We start from the raw sequence: 19,833 nt of genomic DNA on the forward strand, positions 1-19,833 counted from the left end.
AGCCGTTACCCTCTCAGCTCACTGCCCTGAATGGTCTCAGTGGAGTAATGATCGTACTGAACGAGGCTGGTGTAAATATATTTTTAAGACCGAGGTCCTTACAGGATTTTTTAACGAGGCTGAAGGCCGAGTACAAAAATCAGGAAGGACTGAGGGACTGAGGTCTTGAAAATTTATCACCGGCCGAGTTTGTCATGCATTTTACTGTATGCCAACGATATGGGTCGGGTGGCGGATGTTCTCGTCTGACAGGAGCTCTCTGGCGGCAGGTTCCACGGGCCGGCGAGAGGCTGAGCGACGTCGGGTCAAGAAGCCGCCGCCGGCCGACGCACCGTTAGCCGAGCGACCGGCCGAGCGACGGGCCGTCCGGCTGACTGGCCGCGGCCGAGCGACCGGCGCGCCGCCGCCGCCCAGCCAGGGTCCTACATTGAGAACGGGTGCGTGGCGTGTGTGTATGTGTGTGAGAGAGCGGCTCGGCGCGGCGCGGACCGGTCAGCGCCGCCCGCCCGCCCGCCCGCCGCCGGGCCGGGCCGGCTGACCCGGATCGCGCTGACCCGGATTGGACCGGCGCGCCGCCGGCCGCCGAGCCAAGCGACATTTTTAACGGTGCTGCCGGCTGGGGCTCTGCCGGCCCGCTGCCGCCGCCGCGGCGCGCCCTGTATGTGCTCAAACTCGGCGCCTTGTCGCCGCGTCGCCTATGTAGTTATACGCTATGAAGAGTTGTCGAACGAAGGACCTATGTGCGTGTCAAAAGGTGAGGAGGTGTGGCCAGAGGAAGGGAGCTCCGGAGCTCTCCTGTGGGGATGACCCCGACACTGCTGAGGGTGGAGTGAGGCGCCGCTCTGCCGACTGTGCTGTGGATTATGGAGGCCTGAAATGTTATCGATAGCTGCAATGTAAATTTATGTACTACTGTTCTGTGAACCGTGAACGGCTCAGCTTCTCAGCTCTAGCTGCAGGTTAATCGAAATGGACACCGAACAGTCAGCTATATTATGACACATCAGCTAAGTGACGTGAATAATATACTGATGTTTTCTTTCGTACATGTTTTCTATATTCCTATCATTCTGACGGAAGTAAATGTTTGTTTTTTAAGTAAAGTCCAGGTACCTACATACTAGTGTGCACAGAAGCAACGTGGGTCCCTCTATAAATAACTATGGGAACACTCAGCAACAATTCTTGATAGGTGAAGTTACGGACACAAAGCGCAAAATACAATAGTTCCAGTCTGGCGATACACATCAGCTTGAAGTTGCTAACATTTTAGGTGCGTCGCTTTTTCAGCTTGGTTTTTATAAGGTCAATTAGTTGAAAAATAATGTAAGTTCAATTAGCTGAAAAAGAATAGTTGTACGATATCATTCGACACATGTTGGCAAGAGAAACACAAGAATGGTAAAACCGGTGTAATGCAAGTGTTGTGTTAAACTTATTGAAGCATGGGTAGCTCTTGCAGTTAAAGCGTTAAAACTTGTGCTTTTGACGGTTTTGCCCTTTGGAGGTCAAACTGTTGACCTATGGCCGAATTTGACGAAATGTTACGGAAAGGGAATCAGATGCTATCAGATGGACAGGGTAATTGTTCATATTCGCCATGACGTAGTCCATTTGAAATAAATTAAAAGATATTTGTTAAGATATTCTTGTAAAGCACAACGAACAGCCATGTCTATGCTATAGTCCGATGATACTATATTGAATATACCGGGCTAAATTACTTTCCAAGCGTTAAGTGCAATGCAATGCACACGAGCAAAAAAAAAAAAAAACGTCGATTTGACAAGAATCTTGGATTTGACCCAACAAGGAGCATAACAACTTTTTGCGTGAAGTGGTTTAAAAACTACGGCGGGTGCTTGGAATAATTTTTCAGAAAAAGGTCATCTTAAAAATGAAAACGAAAAAGGCGTTCCTTTGATTCTCAAAAGCATTTTATAGTTTCCTTTGTTATTTTTGTTTCTACTCATAACCTCTCTGCATCTCTGAGAAATTAACATCTGTTAATAATGTACTCTTAACCCCATGAATATGTGAACAATATTTCTAATATGTTTTCATTGATGCCGACGAAGATATGGATGCTCGCTTTCGTACCGGCCCTAATGTTACATGAAGCGTCACATGTTTTGTGCAGTCCGCATGAAGACGGAAGGTAAGCGCCCTTCGCCGGGGCCTAAGCCGTGGCTAAAATTATCAGAACCAACTCAATAAACTGTCGTTAAAAAAACTATGTTAAGATAACTGTCGTAAATGCGCTTTCGACCACTGCATGCATAATGCAAGAGCTTTTAATTGGGCCAAGTAAAAACAGCTATCATCCTAAATAAAATCGGAAATGTCGAATGTGAAAATATAAACGCGTGTGCCTATCCCGGAGTTTATTAGTGCATACGGATATATGCATTTAATTTTGCGACTTGTAACAGTACTGCAATCAACTTAAAAATTCAACATTGTAACTTTTATCGGAGTTCCCGCGACATTTCAACGTAACCAGTCGCTACTCGCTCGGGATCAACTGAGGTCATTCACCTATTCATGGACTCAATACCCGGCTTTTCAGCTTGGTTCGTGTGGCGCGAGAGACGGACCAGTCCGTGGGTCTGAACGAAACCGAGTATGCCAACCGGACGGGCGACACTGGCGACAACAGCCTGCCGTCCACCATCTACCCTCCGTCGACCACCATCCGAGAGAAATTCGGCTTCACGGCCGAGACCGGCTCGACGGGCTCGCCGTTCCTGCAGGTGAAGGCGTCTCCGCCAACCACGGGCGCCATGACCGGCTCGGCAGGCACCCGACCCATGATCATCGTGGGCAGCATCATGCTGGCCGGCTGCGCGGGCGGCGCCGTCTACCTCTGGTACCTGCGCAAGGCCAAGCTGGACGCCGAGCACGCCGACGTCGGTGGCGAGCTGATTCCGATGCACGCCGAGGCGGCGCCGGAGCCCGGCGGCGACCCGGACGACGAAGAGGAGGACGCCGTCCCGGAGCCGTGACCCGAGCCGTGACCCGAGCCGTGACCGGAGCCGTGACCCGAGCCGTGACCGGAGCCGTGGCGAATCCGTGCGGCGTCCGCCCGTCGGCGATCTCGACCTCACACGTGCCCAAAACTCACAGCGATGCTTCATTTTGCGTATAAAAACGTTCCTTTTCAGTTAGGAATTTGAGAAACTGTGGACGTGCCACTGCTTCCAACCATAAAAACCGTTCCATTCATACATATATTTGATCTATATTTCAGTTACTCGTGATGCATCATTTCACTATTAAGGCGGCGATAATTCTTAGCTGTGTAAAATGTATGCATGCCTCGCTGCAATCTAAATACAACGAAGTGGAACCGCCTACTAGCCAAGTTTGTGATTGACTATTCTACACATTTTCTCTATCAGCGACACATATGCACTTTACCATTGATGAAGTGTACGATAATTACACCTCCATGGTCACTCTATACACGCGCTTAGCACTGTCAATGCCCAGTCATGAGATCCATGTTGCTTTACACGGCATACTTCCCGGTTATTACCACAGATCGTGCGGCTAAACTGCGATAGCCACCTGCCCTGGACGGCGAATGCCCGTAAACGTGCCTGGACGGCTGTCGGCAGGACGCGTCGTACTCCGCTCCGGACGGTACGATTACGTAACGACACTTCAGTCGGTCAGAGTTACAACTCTGCTCTACAGCAGCGATCTGCGCCCCACTCCTCATTGTAGTTTATGCAGCTTATGGCGTGGAGTTTGAAGTGTCAGGTGTTGAGAAGGTCATGGAGAGATGCCAGCAATCACAATTATGGTGAAATCAAGTTATCTTATTGAGGACATGCATGTAGTTTTACCACGGTCTTTAACCACACTGCATTGGGGAGGGGGAGGGGGGGCACTGGCCATTGCACAAGCTTGCACCCACGGCTAAATTATTTGTGCGTTTTAGGGATACCCTAATCGGGCTTTAGTCGTGAGGTATGAAATTTGTCTTGGATGTTTCATTGTTTACTTTAGAGATGAACGTTAGGTGTTCACCTTTTATCATAACAGTACCTACCTGTCTACAGATAAATTTACCGAGATTGTTCATACAGCTTTTAGCTCAATAATTGAAGCGTAACTTAACCTTCGAGTGCCTCGAGTGACTCAAGTGTCAACCGATTGGGACGTCCCGCCAAGCTCCGTTCATTATTCCGTCCCACTTTCTCCAATTTCGCGTCTCATTCCGCCAGTGGGCACCGTTACCATGTCTGACTGCTGAATGAACAGCCTTCCTATCAGAGGCACACCCCAGTCGCCACCCAGCTTAGGAAGGCGCCCACACACCCGAGCTACCCAGAGAAAGCGCACTCCCGCGGCCTGCAGAGGTCCTGGTCCTGTCCAAGATTCTTACAGATAGTCCTGTCAAAGGTTCTGTCTGTCTATGTACAGCCCTCAGCAGACTGCGTGGTAGGTATTCTTTTTCCGACAAAACTGATAATAATTCAAAAGTCATGTTATCAGTCGGTCGAAACTCACTGCAAATAGATGCGCCATGCTCCACTCCTTCGATAGGGCCTATCAATAAACAAAGCATACGCCTTGTGTGGCAACAAAATGTAAAAGTTCGTTTTGGGGGCAAATATAAACTTTTGGGTTTTGTTGCCAAACTGGATGGAAAATGCATACGGTGATAATGCCAATCTAAGCTGCGGAGTCTCGCGCATCTTGCTGCTACGATTTCCGGGTGACCGATAGCATAGTATTCGCGTTATTCTCGGTTTTGTCGAAAAAAGAATACCTACCACGCAGTCTGCAGAGGGCTGTACCTACTGCTTGCAGTCCGATAGGTTCTGTCTACCGCTACCGGTAAGAGGTTCTGTCTACTGTAGCTGTCCGATAGAATCTGTCCACCGCTACCAGTCAAGAGGAGGAGGTTTGCTCCATCTGTCGAAAGATATTGCCTATTGTAGCTGTCTGATAGGTTCTCTGTCTACCGCATAGATCCTGAAGTCCCTCTGCTGCTGCGGATCGAGCTGAATCTAGAAAGATGGATATTATAGATGCTGTGTTGAAGTTAGTGACTTCAGTCTTCAACAGTCAACACTGTGACTGAAGTTAGTAAAGCTAGTGAAGTTAGTGACTATAAAGAGAAGACAGTGAGTGCTACAGAGGATATGTTGACAGTATTTGCATTCGCCTCATCTCTCCAACAAATATGACCTTGTGAATGACATCGACAAATTGCTGCATCCTAGCACACAGTGTGAAAACTCGCACACCTACTGACAAAAATAGGACGGAACAGCCAACTCTCGACACAAATATTCGCTCCCGCCGGACCGAGGCAGCACCGGCTGCCGCCCGTCCGGTCCGTCTACAGCGGCGCGGCGTCCGACTGCGCACGCCCGGGCCGCCGGCGCCGCTCCCTGGGCGAGCCGCCGCCTGGGTCGACGGCCGCGGCCGGGTCGCGGCGGCCCGGCGGCGGCGTGGCGCGCTGCCGCGAGCGCTCGCGCAGACTGGCGATGCGGCCGAGCTGGGGCCGCGCCGGCCGGCCGCCCGGCTCCGAGTGGCCGCCGCCGTCCACGCTGGCCATACGTCCGACGGCGGCGGCGCGCGCCGGCTGCTGGCCGCCCTCCAGCCGCGCCAGCAGCTCCAGCTCCGAGACGGTCAGCTCCGGCACCAGACTGCGCCGCTGCCGCCGCTCCGAGCGAGCCATCTCGGCCACCAGCATCTGCACCTGGTGGGGGACGCCGGATACATTCAATGACAGGCACAAACATCTGCACCTGGTGGGGGACGCCGGATACATTCAATGACAGGCACAAACATCTGCACCTGGTGGGGACGGCCGGATACATTCAATGACAGGCACAAACATCTGCACCTGGTGGGGACGGCCGGATACGTTCAATGACAGGCACAAACATCTGCAGGTGGTGGGGACTGCAGGATATTATACAGTCAGTTCCGCCACCGCCCACCAGCATCTGCAACTGGTGGGGAACGCCGGATACGTTCAATGACAGGCACAAACATCTGCAGGTGGTGGGGACTGCAGGATATTATACAGTCAGTTCCGCCACCGCCCACCAGCATCTGCAGCTGGTGGGGACGGCTGGATACAGTCAGTCCCGCCACCGGCAGCTGCACCTGGGGACCGGAGGATAGAGACAGGTGGCCCCGATCAGCCCCCAAAACAGTACTGCCGTGTTTACATTGATTTAACCCTCGCCCGTATTGGTATTTTGCCAGCCACGAACGTATAAAAGGGAACGTATACATAAGGGTGGTCCGTCGGTCCCCCCTTGCCGTTTGACCCCTGATCGAGGTAGAGCTTAGCGGAAAAACGAGCGTGTTGCCCGTGACGAGAGAAAGCCGATGATACTCAATTTTAAGGTCCTTGGCCATTGGTTGACCTTCCAGGTCAGGTCAATGACCAAAAAGTCGGAAAAATCGGGACCTGTTAGAACGTCGTAAAGTGTAGCTTCTAAGTAGTTTTTTTGGGTGCTGATCACGAATATCATGTTAGTTTTGATCCAGAGGTGAAAAAAATGTCTACGCTGTCTCCAACTGTATAAGCTGGCATACTGGCTCTGTCTCCAGGCAAATTGTAAACTTTTTTGGCTGAGCAGCACACGAAGCCCTTATTTATACAACCTTTACAATTTTCTGGCTTTGAAAGACACTCAATCAAGTTCTGTTAGATAAAAGGTGAAGTATTTTCAAGAGCTGAAAAAGGATCAAAAAGTGGAAACAGAATATTTTGGATTTTGAAGTTGCATTTGGGGGAGTGTTCCTTTTATACCTTCAAAAACTTTCTGCCATCTTTCTGCCATCTGGACCCAACAATGCCCATTGGAATACTGGTTGTGTTTATACTGTGCTCCCATGCTTTTGAACCGCAGTTATCACGAATGCCGCGAACAAATGCGAAGGGTGTATTTGTTTCTGGGATAGACTAATGGCTAGCCTTTATGCTTTAATCGCGAGGTCAACTCAAAACGATTGAACTGATGGTTTACCAATGCTTATAGAGCTTGTGTCAGACCAGACATATATATTACTGACCGGGCCGACGAAATTATTTGGAAACGAGGATTGCAAAATTGACGGAGGCCCGAGTGCGGAGCACGAGGGCCGGAGTCAAAATTTGCAAGCCGAGTTTCCAAATAATTTCGTACGGCTGAGGTCAGTAAGATTTTTCCTACATGCCGCATACCTGTTAAGCAGTTTCGACAGGTTTTGGTGTCACTTTTATACGATTGTTTTGTCCATAATTTCCTAACAGTGATTGCGCTACTGCTGTTGATAAAGCTTTAAAGAAAATTGATAGAAGAAAATGCATCAAACTCCTTACTTCAAAAAGAATCACGTTTGAAAACATCAACTCGAATGGCACAACAAGTTGATATCGGCAAGGAACATAATACATGAATGATTTGCCACGACATAAGAACAAGAAGAAAGTATAATATTTCTAGTGATTAAACGTAAATTTTCCAGTGCTCTTGCAAGAATCTTTCCTTTATTCATGTAATCGTACTTTGTTGATGCCCTATGGCTAAACTTCGTGAAATACATTATATTTAACATATTTTACATGCTTTTTTTCGAGGGAAGGGCTACAAACTTTTGAACAAAAATATTTCAAAACCCTTGATGAGCAGAGCAGATATTGTTTACCAAAAAGGTCAGTTTTCTAATTTTACGAGGCAAATATCATGCAATAATGATGTCACAATTATACACTCCCTGTCAATTATACCTCTGGGCTAATGCGATAAACAATAGTTCAGAGGTCATTGCCCTGGGCAGTAAACCCGGGCAGTAAACTTTTGTTTACTGCCCGGCCTATCAAATAACATGGCATTTTGACACCGACAGTTTCTTGGTCATAGTTTTACTGCCCGGCTCGTGCTGTGCTTATGACATACCCCGGCATGTAGGAATATATATTACTGACCGGGCCGACGAAATTATTTGGAAACGAGGTTTGCAAAATTGACGTAGGCCCGAGTGCGAAGCACGAGGGCCGGAGTCAAATTTTGCAAACCGAGTTTCCAAATAATTTCGTACGGCTGAGGTCAGTAAGATTTTTCCTACATGCCGCATACATGCTAAGTAGTTTCGACAGGTTTTGGTGACACTTTTATACAATTGTTTTGTCCATAATTTCCGAACAGTGATTGCGCTATTGCTGTGGATAAAGCTTTAAGAAAATTTATAGAAGAAAATGCATCAAAATACCTCACTACAAAAAGAATCGCGCCTGAAAATATCAACTCAGAATGGCACAACAATTGGATATCCAAGGAACATCATGCATGAATAATTTGCCACGACATAAGAACAAGAAGAAGGTAGAAGGTATAATATTCCTAGTGATTAAACGTGAATTTTCCAGTGCTCTTGCAAGAATCTTTATTTATGTAATCGTACTTTGTTGATGACCTATGGCTAAACTTTCGTGAAATACATTATATTTTCCATATTTTACATGTTTGTTTCGAGGAAAGGACTACAACTGTCAAATAATAACGCAATAACTTAGGCCCAAGGTATCAGTGGACATATCAAACGAAGATAAGAAGCAAGCGATAACGGATTTCGATTAATAGGAGCATATCTTGCCATAATTTCGGCTTTGTAACCAATACTAAGTATTTCAAAACCCTTGATAAGCAGAGCAGATATTCTTTTTACCAAAAAATGTTAGTTTTCTAATTTTACGCGGCAAATATCATGCAATAATGATGTCAATTATACATTCCCTATCAATTATACCTCTGGGCTAATGCGATAAACTGTAGTTTAGAGGTCATTGCCCTGGGCAGTAAACTCGGGCAGTAAACTTTTGTTTCCTGCCCGGCCTATCAAATAACATGGCATTTTGACACCGACAGTTTCTTGGTCATAGTTTTACTGCCCGGCTCGTGCTGTGCTTAAGACATACCCCGGCATGTAGGAAAAATCAGCTAAGCCCTGCGTCAGTCGTCCTGGACCAACCGTTCGATTACGGACGGTCCGCGTGGCGTTCGCATTGGGGTCCGCCTGATAAAAGACGCCGTTGTACCATTTTATGGCACACAGATGTTACGGTCGGTCCTTGGGCAATGGGCAGCAGTGTGGAGGCTGTGAGGGGATCGGCTAGACGTGTGTGCTATAGTGGCTGCTCTCCTTCATCTACACAAAGGCAAGGTAATTGAAATTTTCAACTTACTTAGCTGTTAAATCAGCAATGCTTATGAATACAATGGGTGTTATTTTCCTAAAATAAAAGCCGGACGCAATTATCAGCTTTCGAAAGGACTATCCCTTCGGAGGTCGGCACTTCAAGCAAATCGTAAGAATTACCTACGAACAAATTTAGGTTAGCAGGGCGTTCAATCATTTCTATGTATACCTAAAACAGACAAAAAAGCAGGCTAGCACTGCACTTGTGGGCATCATTATCGGGTGTTATTCCAAACAGAGGGCTAGTCAATGAGCAACACGCAAATGCCTTAATTTGCCTACCAACTCTCCAATTAAAAGCAAGTTATATTTGGGTAACGTCGCGCCTGCCTTAAAATGACTCGTGGATACTCCAGGCAAATTATTTATACCAACCTTGTTTATAAAGTGCAATGCTGCCAGTCGTCCCCGGATACCCCTCCCCACCCCCTGCCGCCCGCTCCCCGGCCCGTCCGCCACGGCCGGGCCAGGCCGGCCCGTGGCCTCGGGATCCGCCGACCTTCAGTGTAGGTGGCGCTACTGCCAACTGCCGGACCGGGGCCTTACCCTTGGCCTTACCAGCCGCCATGGCCACCGTTGGCAGGTCGAGAAATGCAGAACTGCAAGGGACTGATTTGGCTACTGGAATGAAGTCATGCATTGATAATGAAAACGTCATCTCGCATATCCCTACTATTTTAAAGCTTTAATTACCTTTGAATAAATGCTTCCTCTGCCATGCAGAAATCTAAGGCATGGGAATAAGCCAATGAAAATAGCAGATTTGCATTGATATAAGCGCCAATGAAGATTTGGATTGTTTCAAGTCATTGAGATGCATGCACATATTTAGACTGATCTCTGTCCTTACCTGATAGCGTCAGCAAGATGGGTGCTTTGATATAGACCACAAAGATTTAATATTTGTAAAATCAAAATGATCACTTTGGAGTATTTGCCCTTTACTTCCAACAGGAAGTCAAGAAATGGCTCAATAATATAGGTAAATGCTTGTTGCAAAATGCAAATGCTTGCATTGAGGCTGTGCACCTCAATCTGCAAATATCAAACCATGTGGTTTGTATTATGGGTACATAGAAACAAGTTTACACATCATGGGCTGATGCTAGGACCAGCTAGGATAAGAAACAACATCAAGCTTAAATAAAACTTCTAATGAATACTTAATCTAAAATTCTTGAAATTCACAGAGAAGTGCAATCAGCAACAGAAACTTCAGGTTTGTCTTTTCCTTTTGAAGTATTTGTAGAATAAAATGCAATCAATGTATTGTACCACCTTCACATGCATTCCTAAATCAGTCAATCAGAACTGAACTTTGAACTGAAATATAAAACAAATGAAAGGAAAACGACTGTTTCTGCATCAACTATATAATAAGAATCATCCACAAGGGATTTTGTACAATATATCAATATGTTACTTTCGTTTGAAAAGTTCGATATTTCCTCAGTAGGTACCTATTGATTCCTCAACCAAGGGCGGCGCCACCGTGGGGGCAGTGGGGGCAGACTGCCCCCACTGGCAGGAGGCCGTGGGGGAAAGACTATGTTTTTGCCCCCACAAAATTTGGCTGATGTTGAAATTGGAACAGAAGACCGGTGCAACATTCATTATAGGCGGTTATAATAGTACGCCTGTTTTTGACGGTCCTCGCATCAAGTGCGTCAGCAGAACGTTCGTTCTCGGACCGTCTGTCGCATATCTCTTACCGCTCATTCTCCTACTCATTTTCATTCATCAGAAGGCTGCCCTCGAGCTTGACCTCGAGGAGGTTGAGAGGCAGTTTGTCAAAATCGGCCAAAGAAGAGATCATCCTGTTTTGGGAACCCTAGACTGAGACTGAGCTCAGGGAGGTATGACAAAATGTGATAGGTATGTATATCCGGGTTATCTGGAAATGTATGTGGATTGCCCTAATGGAGCTTATTCTGGTAGGTATATCAATTGTGTGTGAGAACTGAGAGAATCGCACATATACGCACTACGGTAAAAAAGAGAACTATGCATGTACTGATTATTATTCTGAGGAATATACCATTTTACATTTCAACGAACAACATAACGTTTTCACAGGTTTGTGTCTCGCAATTTAGTTTTATAGTTTTATTTGCTGCGACCTTAACCCGCCGGGGCCCGAGGGGTAATCCAAACCACCGCAGCCCGGGGGTAGCCCCTCCTTCTCCCCACCTGTCTAACTCCGTAAATAAGGCAGCTACGGAAGCAAAAATGGTACCAACCGAAAGGTATCTACGAGAAGCTTCTAAAGTACCTAAACTTTTTGACGTCAGGTCAATTTTCAAGGTCAAAAGTCAAGGTCAAAGGCAAAAACCGGCACTTTTGTAGTGATCTCAAATTACGTATTTCAGAGGACGGCATGGTGCATAAAACCGGCTAAAATGGATGTTAAACGAAAGAAGAGAGTCTAGGGATTCCGATGATGTGCATAACATTCAAATTCAATTCCCGGTCATGATCAAAATTGACCACAAACTTTGCACTTTTTCCTCTATCTTGTATACTAAATTCCGAGATGTTTTGAAATGTTTTGAAGCTTAGCGGACCCTTATTTGTGCTTTAGCCTACGATACAAGGCTGCTTCAAGGTCAAAGTCACAAGAGAGTATCCTTGCTAGAGGCTATTTCACTTATTCAAGTCAGGCATAATAATTAAGACATGTTTTGCCATCCTGAGGCTCTAAATGAATGCTTAGAGCAAAATGGATGCCAGAAATCGTGATCAGCGGCTACGAAATCATCACATACGACCTTTCATGTGTCAAAGTCAACCAAAGGTCATTCGAGGTCACGTGAGGTCAACACAAAACTTGACCTTTCCCAAACAATATATATGTCATTCGACGCGTCTCGACGAAACGAATGCGATGGTACCGCTGCCGTAGCTCTAGGACCATTTTTGTTGAAGGTATTTGCGAAAAAAAAACTAAAGCCTCAGCTCGGGAATGTTGACCTGACCTCTGACCTCAGGTCACCAAAAATACTTTAGTATTTTTTTCTAGGTGAAATGCTACACAACCGTGCTCGTAATTTGTCTTTATCTCTAAAACTGTATTTTTGGCAGCTGTTTGAAGTTCACGTCTGTGACGCCGAAGTTTGCCGTGAGTCTAGAAATATCGGCCCTGAGACGTTATGAAGAAGGCTAGGTCCCTTTTTTGCTTCAAAAGATGTCAAATTAATGGGGGATAAGGTACAGCAGCTTTCGTCTTTCTATCCGTAAGCGTTCATGAGGCATTGCAAATATTCGCCAGGGGAGGCGAAAAAAACCTTACAGGCCCGCGAAGGTTAATGGTTAAGCTCAATACGTAGGTATGCATGAAACTTGAAACCATAATAATTTTTAATGGCAGCATCTAGGGGCAAGGTGCTCATGGATTTGCAGATCGGGGTATCAGACAACAGTCGGGTCACCTCAAGCTTGCCCCCACTGGCGAAAATTCGTGGCGCCGCCACTGTCCTCAACTTCGATAATTATTCCCCAACCTCAACCATTGTCTTATTTTATTCTTACCTACCTAGGTAGATCCAACTAAGGGCCTGTTCCAGCGCCTCCAGAAACCTCCAGAAAGCTCCAGAAAGCTCTAGAATCCTCCAGAGAGCGTTCCAGCGCCTCCAGAAAGCTCCAGAAAGCTCTCGCCAAAGCTCCAGAAACCTCCAGTAGCCTCCAGAGAGTTGAGAGGTCCAAATTTCTCTGGAGGCTCTGGTCTACAATTATGGTGCACATGTGACAATCACGAATGTAAACAAAGGACATTTGACTAATTATTTTACAACTTGAATGTAAAGAAAATTACATTGCTATAATTTTATTTATCTTTTTAACTAAAATTGAAAACAAATTTTGCGTTTCAAGAGAGAACAATCGTCATTCTTTTGGTATCTATGACGCCAATCTCCAGAAATCTCCAGATTGCGTTCCAGCGCCTCCAGTAAAACCTCTGGTAGAGCCTCCAGTCAAGAATTTCTTCTGGAGGCGCTGGAACAGGCCCTAAGATCCAACCACTCTCTTCCGTCATTTCAAGCACACTTCACTGTCGCGCTACTATCCTAACGGTATTTTCAGAAGCTGCGCCGCGTTGTCACAAGTGCGCAGGGTTTGTGCTAGCGTTTTCGCTACTGAAATTTTTTCGTGTCTCCGGAGACAGCCGTAAGGTCTAGTTTCGCGGCCAGCGTCACAGAGAATCGTCTTTATGGATTCCGGCCGGCTCTAGGAGTCATCACCTTCTCACCACCTTCTGTCTCCGGACAACACTATTCGACCGCCACCCTTGCAGCCATTCTATAACTCAAGAACAACTGGACCGATCGGAACGAACGAAACACAATTCGAATCAGGGGGTACGATTTTATCAGCCGTTTTGAAGGTCGTGACCCCAGGTGACCTCGGTGACCTCAAAAGGTCAACTTAACGTTTTCGCCTATTGCAGCCATTCTATAACTCAGGAACTACTGGGCCGATCGTGACGAAAACACCACCAGTCGATTCAGCGTATGCGATTTCATCAGCCGTTTCGAATATAGTGACCTCAGGTGACCTCGGTGACCTTGGGAGGTCACATGACCGTTGTGGCCTACGGCAGCCCTTCTATAACTCAGGAACTACTGGGTTGATCGTGACGAAAACACCACCAATCGAATCAGCGTATGCGATTTCATCAGCCGTTTTGAATATGGTGACCTCAGGTGACCTGGGTGACCTTGGGAGGTCACATGACCAATGTGGCCTATTGCAGCCATTCTATAACTCAGGAACTACTGGGCCAATCGTGACGAAAACACCACCAGTCTATTCAGCGTATGCGATTTCATCAGCTGTTTCGAATATGGTGACCTCAGGTGACCTCAGTGACCTTGGGAGGTCACATGACCGTTGTGGCCTATGGCAGCCATTCTATAACTCAGGAACTACCGGGCCGATCGCGACGAAAACACCACCAGTCGAATCAGCGTATGCGATTTCATCAGCCGTTTCGAATATGGTGACCTCAGGTGACCTCAGTGACCTTGGGAGGTCACATGACCGTTATGGCCTATGGCAGCCATTCTATAACTCAGGAAGTACTGGGCCGATCGCGACGAAAACACCATCAGTCGAATCAGCGTATGCGATTTCATCAGCGGTTTCGAATATGGTGACCTCAGGTGACCTCGGTGACCTCAAAAGGTCAACTTAACGTTTTCGCCTATTGCAGCCATTTTATAACTCAGGAACTACTGGGCCGATCGTGACGAAAACACCACCAGTCGATTCAGCGTATGCGATTTCATCAGCCGTTTCGAATATGGTGACCTCAGGTGACCTCAGTGACCTTGGGAGGTCACATGACCGTTATGGCCTATGGCAGCCATTCTATAACTCAGGAACTGAGGTCACCTGAGGTCACCATATTCGAAACGGCTGATGAAATCGCATACGCTGATTCGACTGGTGGTGTTTTCGTCACGATCGGCCCAGTAGTTCCTGAGTTATTGAATGGCTGCAATAGGCCACATTGGTCATGTGACCTCCCAAGGTCACGGAGGTCACCTGAGGTCACCATATTCAAAACGGCTGATGAAATCGCATACGCTGAATCGACTGGTGGTGTTTTCGTCACGATCGCCCCAGTAGTTCCCGAGTTAAAGAATGGCTGCAATAGGCGAAAACGTAAAGTTGACCTTTTGAGGTCACCGAGGTCACCTGAGGTCACCATATTCAAAACGGCTGATGAAATCGCATACGCTGATTCGACTGGTGGTGTTTTCGTCACGATCAGCCCAGTAGTTCCTGAGTTATAGAATGGCTGCCATAGGCCATAACGGTCATGTGACCTCCCAAGGTCACTGAGGTCACCTGAGGTCACCATATTCGAAACGGCTGATGAAATCGCATACGCTGATTCGACTGGTTGTGTTTTCGTCGCGATCGGCCCAGCAGTTCCTGAGTTATAGAATGGCTGCCATAGGCCACAACGGTCATGTGACCTCCCAAGGTCACCCAGGTCACCTGAGGTCACCATATTCGAAACGGCTGATGAAATCGCATACACTGAATCGACTGGTGGTGTTTTCGTCACGATCAGCCCAGTACTTCCTGAGTTATAGAATGGCTGCCATAGGCCATAACGGTCATGTGACCTCCCAAGGTCACTGAGGTCACCTGAGGTCACCATATTCGAAACGGCTGATGAAATCGCATACGCTGATTCGACTGGTTGTGTTTTCGTCGCGATCGGCCCAGTAGTTCCTGAGTTATAGAATGGCTGCCATAGGCCACAACGGTCATGTGACCTCCCAAGGTCACCCAGGTCACCTGAGGTCACCATATTCGAAACGGCTGATGAAATCGCCTACACTGAATCGACTGGTGGTGTTTTCGTCACGATCGGCCCAATAGTTCCTGAGTTATAGAATGGCTGCAATAGGCCACATTGGTCATGTGACCTCCCAAGGTCACCGAGGTCACCTGAGGTCACCATATTCAAAACGGCTGATGAAATCGCATACGCTGAATCGACTGGTGGTGTTTTCATCACGATCGGCCCAGTAGTTCCTGAGTTATAGAATGGCTGTCATAGGCCACATTGGTCATGTGACCTCCCAAGGTCACCGAGGTCACCTGAGGTCACCATATTCAAAACGGCTGATGAAATCGCATACGCTGAATCGACTGGTGGTGTTTTCGTCACGATCGGCCCAGTAGTTCCTCAGTTATAGAATGGCTGCAATAGGCCACATTGGTCATGTGACCTCCCAAGGTCACCGAGGTCACCTGAGGTCACCATATTCGAAACGGCTGATGAAATCGCATACGCTGATTCGACTGGTGGTGTTTTCGTCACGATCGGTCCAGTAGTTCCTGAGTTATAGAATGGCTGCAATAGGCCACATTGGTCATGTGACCTCCCAAGGTCACCGAGGTCACCTGAGGTCACCATATTCGAAACGGCTGATGAAATCGCATACGCTGAATCGACTGGTGGTGTTTTCGTCACGATCGGCCCAGTAGTTCCTGAGTTAGAGAATGGCTGCCATAGGCCACATTGGTCATGTGACCTCCCAAGGTCACCGAGGTCACCTGAGGTCACCATATTCGAAACGGCTGATGAAATCGCATACGCTGATTCGACTGGTGGTGTTTTCGTCACGATCGGCCCAGTAGTTCCTGAGTTATTGAATGGCTGCAACAGGCCACATTGGTCATGTGACCTCCCAAGGTCACCGAGGTCACCTGAGGTCACCATATTCAAAACGGCTGATGAAATCGCATACGCTGAATCGACTGGTGGTGTTTTCGTCGCGATCGGCCCAGTACTTCCTGAGTTATAGAATGGCTGCCATAGGCCACATTGGTCATGTGACCTCCCAAGGTCACTGAGGTCACCTGAGGTCACCATATTCGAAACGGCTGGTGAAATCGCATACGCTGATTCGACTTGTGGTGTTTTCGTCGCGATCGGCCCGGTAGTTCCTGAGTTATAGAATGGCTGCCATAGGCCACGACGGTCATGTGACCTCCCAAGGTCACTGAGGTCACCTGAGGTCACCATATTCGAAACGGCTGATGAAATCGCATACGCTGAATCGACTGGTGGTGTTTTCGTCACGATCGGCCCAGTAGTTCCTGAGTTATCCCGCGCGGGGCTGGGGGGGGGGGGTAAATTTTACCCCCCCTCGCGAATTTTTGCGATATCTCAAAAACGGCGGCGCGCAGCGCCGCCAAACTTTCAGTACCTTTTCTTACATCAATTTGACACGTTCCCTGAAAATTTGAGCGAAATCCGTCGGAAAATTTTTGAGAAATTGACGTTTTAGTGACGTCATGTTCGCCATTTTCGCCTCAAAAACGGCAAAAGTTCAAACGCCGCTAACATCTTCATTTTTAAAGGAATCAAGACGTAACAAAAAAGGTTATACGTAATTTTACTTTGTCTTTCAAATGGCTATCTCGGTTTTTTGAAAATTTTGGATTTTGGCCTAAATTTTTTCAAAAAACTGACTTTTTTGGGAAAATCATTATAAAATCCAAAATTTTGAGTCTATCGAAAAAACCGGAATATATGTCAGAGAAGTGGTCTATGTGCACCTACATACCAAATTTTAGAAGAATCGGTTCAAAAATGTGGGAGTTATTCAAAATTTTATGACGTCACGACACACAAAATTTTTGAAAAATGACTTTTTTGGAAGTTCTAGACCTCGTACGGAAACAAAAATAGCACCATTCGATTCGCCGTGAAAAACTGCATCAGATAGACACCTTTGTAGGCCTTAACAACCAACTTCAAAATTTGACCTCACTTGACCTGACCTTGACCTGACCTCGACCTGAAATTCATCCAGAGGTGGTCCATATCACTTATTGAGCGTGCCTATTGAATTCTATGAGTAAAATGACCCATAAAACATGTGTCGCACATGCCCTTTTCTATATTTTGTTTTTTGGTGACCTGACCTGACCTGACCTGACCTTGACCTTGACCTCTGAATGATATTGTATGCAACGAATATTGTCTTGGTAGCCTAAGAACACGTTTTGGGCGATCAGTCTCAGTCCATGACTCCATTCTTCGGCAACTACGGTGCAAGGCCGATACTGTAGAAACTTGCAATTTGTACCCTTGACCTGACCTTGACCTTGACCTCAAACTTTAAATTAAGTACATGTTTTTAGTAGTTCGTGATGAGAGCTTTCGATTGGCGTTTGAATTTTCCAAATCGGACCATTAGTTCGGGAGATAACAGGGGGGGTAAAATTTACCCCCCCCCCCCAGCCCCGCGCGTTCGGCTGGAGACCCCAGCCCCGCGCGGGTTATAGAATGGCTGCAATAGGCGAAAACGTTAAGTTGACCTTTTGAGGTCACCGAGGTCACCTGAGGTCACCATATTCGAAACGGCTGATGAAATCGCATACGCTGATTCGACTGGTGGTGTTTTCGTCGCGATCGGCCCAGTAGTTCCTGAGTTATAGAATGGCTGCAATAGGTGTCAATGCCGAGTTGACCTCTTGAGGTCACCGAGGTCACCTGGGGTCACGAGCTTCGAAACGGCTGACAAAATCGTACCCCCTGATTCGAATGGTGTTTCGTTCGTTCTGATCGGTCCAGTAGTTCTTGAGTTATAGAATGGCTGCAAGGGTGGCGGTCGAATAGTGTTGTCCCTGTCTCCGGTGTCTCCGGGGCAGCCTATGTATACTGTATAGTGTATATAGTGCTCTGTGCTGTGAAGTATGAAGTTCTCGTAATGAACTAAGACTCAATATGATTGATTTTTTTGCGTGCATCAAATAAAACGAGAAGAATTTGACGACAACAATGAAACGAGATTTTTAGATATCAAAGTGGTTGTGTCTCCGACGACCTTCCTTTATTGGATTGACTCTGTCTCCAACACCGGTTGGAGAGTTGACACCTTTTTTCACCTCTGTTTTGATCACAGATGATGTATTCGTGCATTTAGGCCAGGTCGGGTCAGGTTAGGTCAGGTCAACCAGTAGGGGTCCTGCCGGGTATTCGTAATACGTGTATAGCGCCTCTGACAACTTCGTAACATGTTGCCGAGGCACTAGAACTGCTTCGTAAATGTTCAAATGGTTTCTAAATTCGACTTTTAGCTCCAAAAATTAGCCTAGCAACAGGTAAAATTCGAAAAAGTGAGCCGTAGTCACCGAAGGTCAATGACCTGACCTGACCTTCAGGTGACCTTGACACCCACCCTTATACATGTGACCAGCATCATATCACATGTTTGAACGCTGGAAACCACGAAAAGACTGCGAACGCGCGGCTAATGCGAGCCGACATACGCCGAATCGCGATTCCGGCCAAACAGGGTCTCGGGAAACAGGTCACAGGTCAAAGGTTATTTGCGCCAGGGTCATAAAATTTTTAGGGAAAGTGTAAAATTGATTAATTCAAGCGTACTGCAAGTTTCGTCGCCTTCGGCCGCTTTTTACGCGAGTTATTCGCGGAAAACCGAGGGGGGTCCGTCCGAACCCCCCTCCCCCTACACGGGTGAGGGTTAATGCCGTTCAGATAAGGTGCTTTGAGTTAAGCCTTGCTTTTGCGCCTCGGCCCGTCTTATCTTTTGTCCATTTTCAACCCATATTTTTGCTTTATAAACTTGGTTATGATGATGATGATGATGATGATGATGATGATGATGATGATGATGATGATGATGATGATGATGATGATGATGATGATGATGATGATGATGATGATGATGATGATGATGATGATGATGATGATGATGATGATGATGATGGCACTGAGGTGAAAAATTACAAAAAAATACAAAAAAAATCGACATTATTTAATTGCCTTGTTCACTGGTTTGAAATATGATAATACAAAAAGACGATAGGTACAAAAAGTGACCACATGCAAAACTGGTTCGTGCTATCGGCACTAGTGTTTTTCTAATACTTTTTCCTTACCTTAGTCCGAAACTAAAACGAAAAAACAATCATTTTAAGGAAAATTATAAAAATGACGCTTCGTCAATATAAAGTACATAATTATTTATCATAATGCGGTATATAAAAGGTGATATGGATTCTTCTGCCTGGTATATTTCAAATGTCAATTGACACTTAATAAATCGACTTGGAAATTTGAGT

The 19,833-nt window shown here is 46.7% G+C and overlaps 2 protein-coding genes and 1 long non-coding RNA gene across 3 annotated transcripts in view; 1 reads left to right on the plus strand and 2 right to left on the minus strand.

The window, feature by feature from the left end:
* The first annotated feature begins 1,804 nt into the window (after positions 1-1,804).
* On the plus strand, positions 1,805-3,359 carry LOC122365372. Its single transcript, XM_043336529.1, has 2 exons — positions 1,805-2,158; positions 2,570-3,359. The coding sequence occupies exons 1-2, from the start codon at positions 2,055-2,057 to the stop codon at positions 3,003-3,005; spliced, it is 540 nt and encodes a 179-aa protein (XP_043192464.1). The 5' UTR covers positions 1,805-2,054; the 3' UTR covers positions 3,006-3,359.
* Positions 3,221-5,351, minus strand: LOC122365373. The gene is made up of 2 exons (XR_006253728.1): positions 4,809-5,351; positions 3,221-4,421 (listed from the first exon to the last, which is right to left on the minus strand). It is a non-coding gene; the product is annotated as an uncharacterized LOC122365373 (long non-coding RNA).
* Positions 5,352-5,356: 5 nt separating this feature from the next.
* Positions 5,357-19,833, minus strand: part of LOC122365371 (potassium voltage-gated channel subfamily H member 2-like) — a 51,113-nt gene continuing 36,636 nt past the window's right edge. The window contains exons 18-19 of the mRNA XM_043336528.1: positions 5,504-5,719; positions 5,357-5,377 (exon numbers count right to left, since the gene is read on the minus strand). Of these exons, the coding sequence (XP_043192463.1) occupies positions 5,357-5,377; positions 5,504-5,719 (237 nt within the window). The remainder of the gene's footprint in view (positions 5,378-5,503; positions 5,720-19,833) is intronic.

The sequence above is a fragment of the Amphibalanus amphitrite genome, unplaced genomic scaffold (assembly GCF_019059575.1).
Source record: "Amphibalanus amphitrite isolate SeventyFive unplaced genomic scaffold, NRLGWU_Aamphi_draft 000736F_arrow, whole genome shotgun sequence".
NCBI classification, from domain to species: domain Eukaryota; kingdom Metazoa; phylum Arthropoda; class Thecostraca; order Balanomorpha; family Balanidae; genus Amphibalanus; species Amphibalanus amphitrite.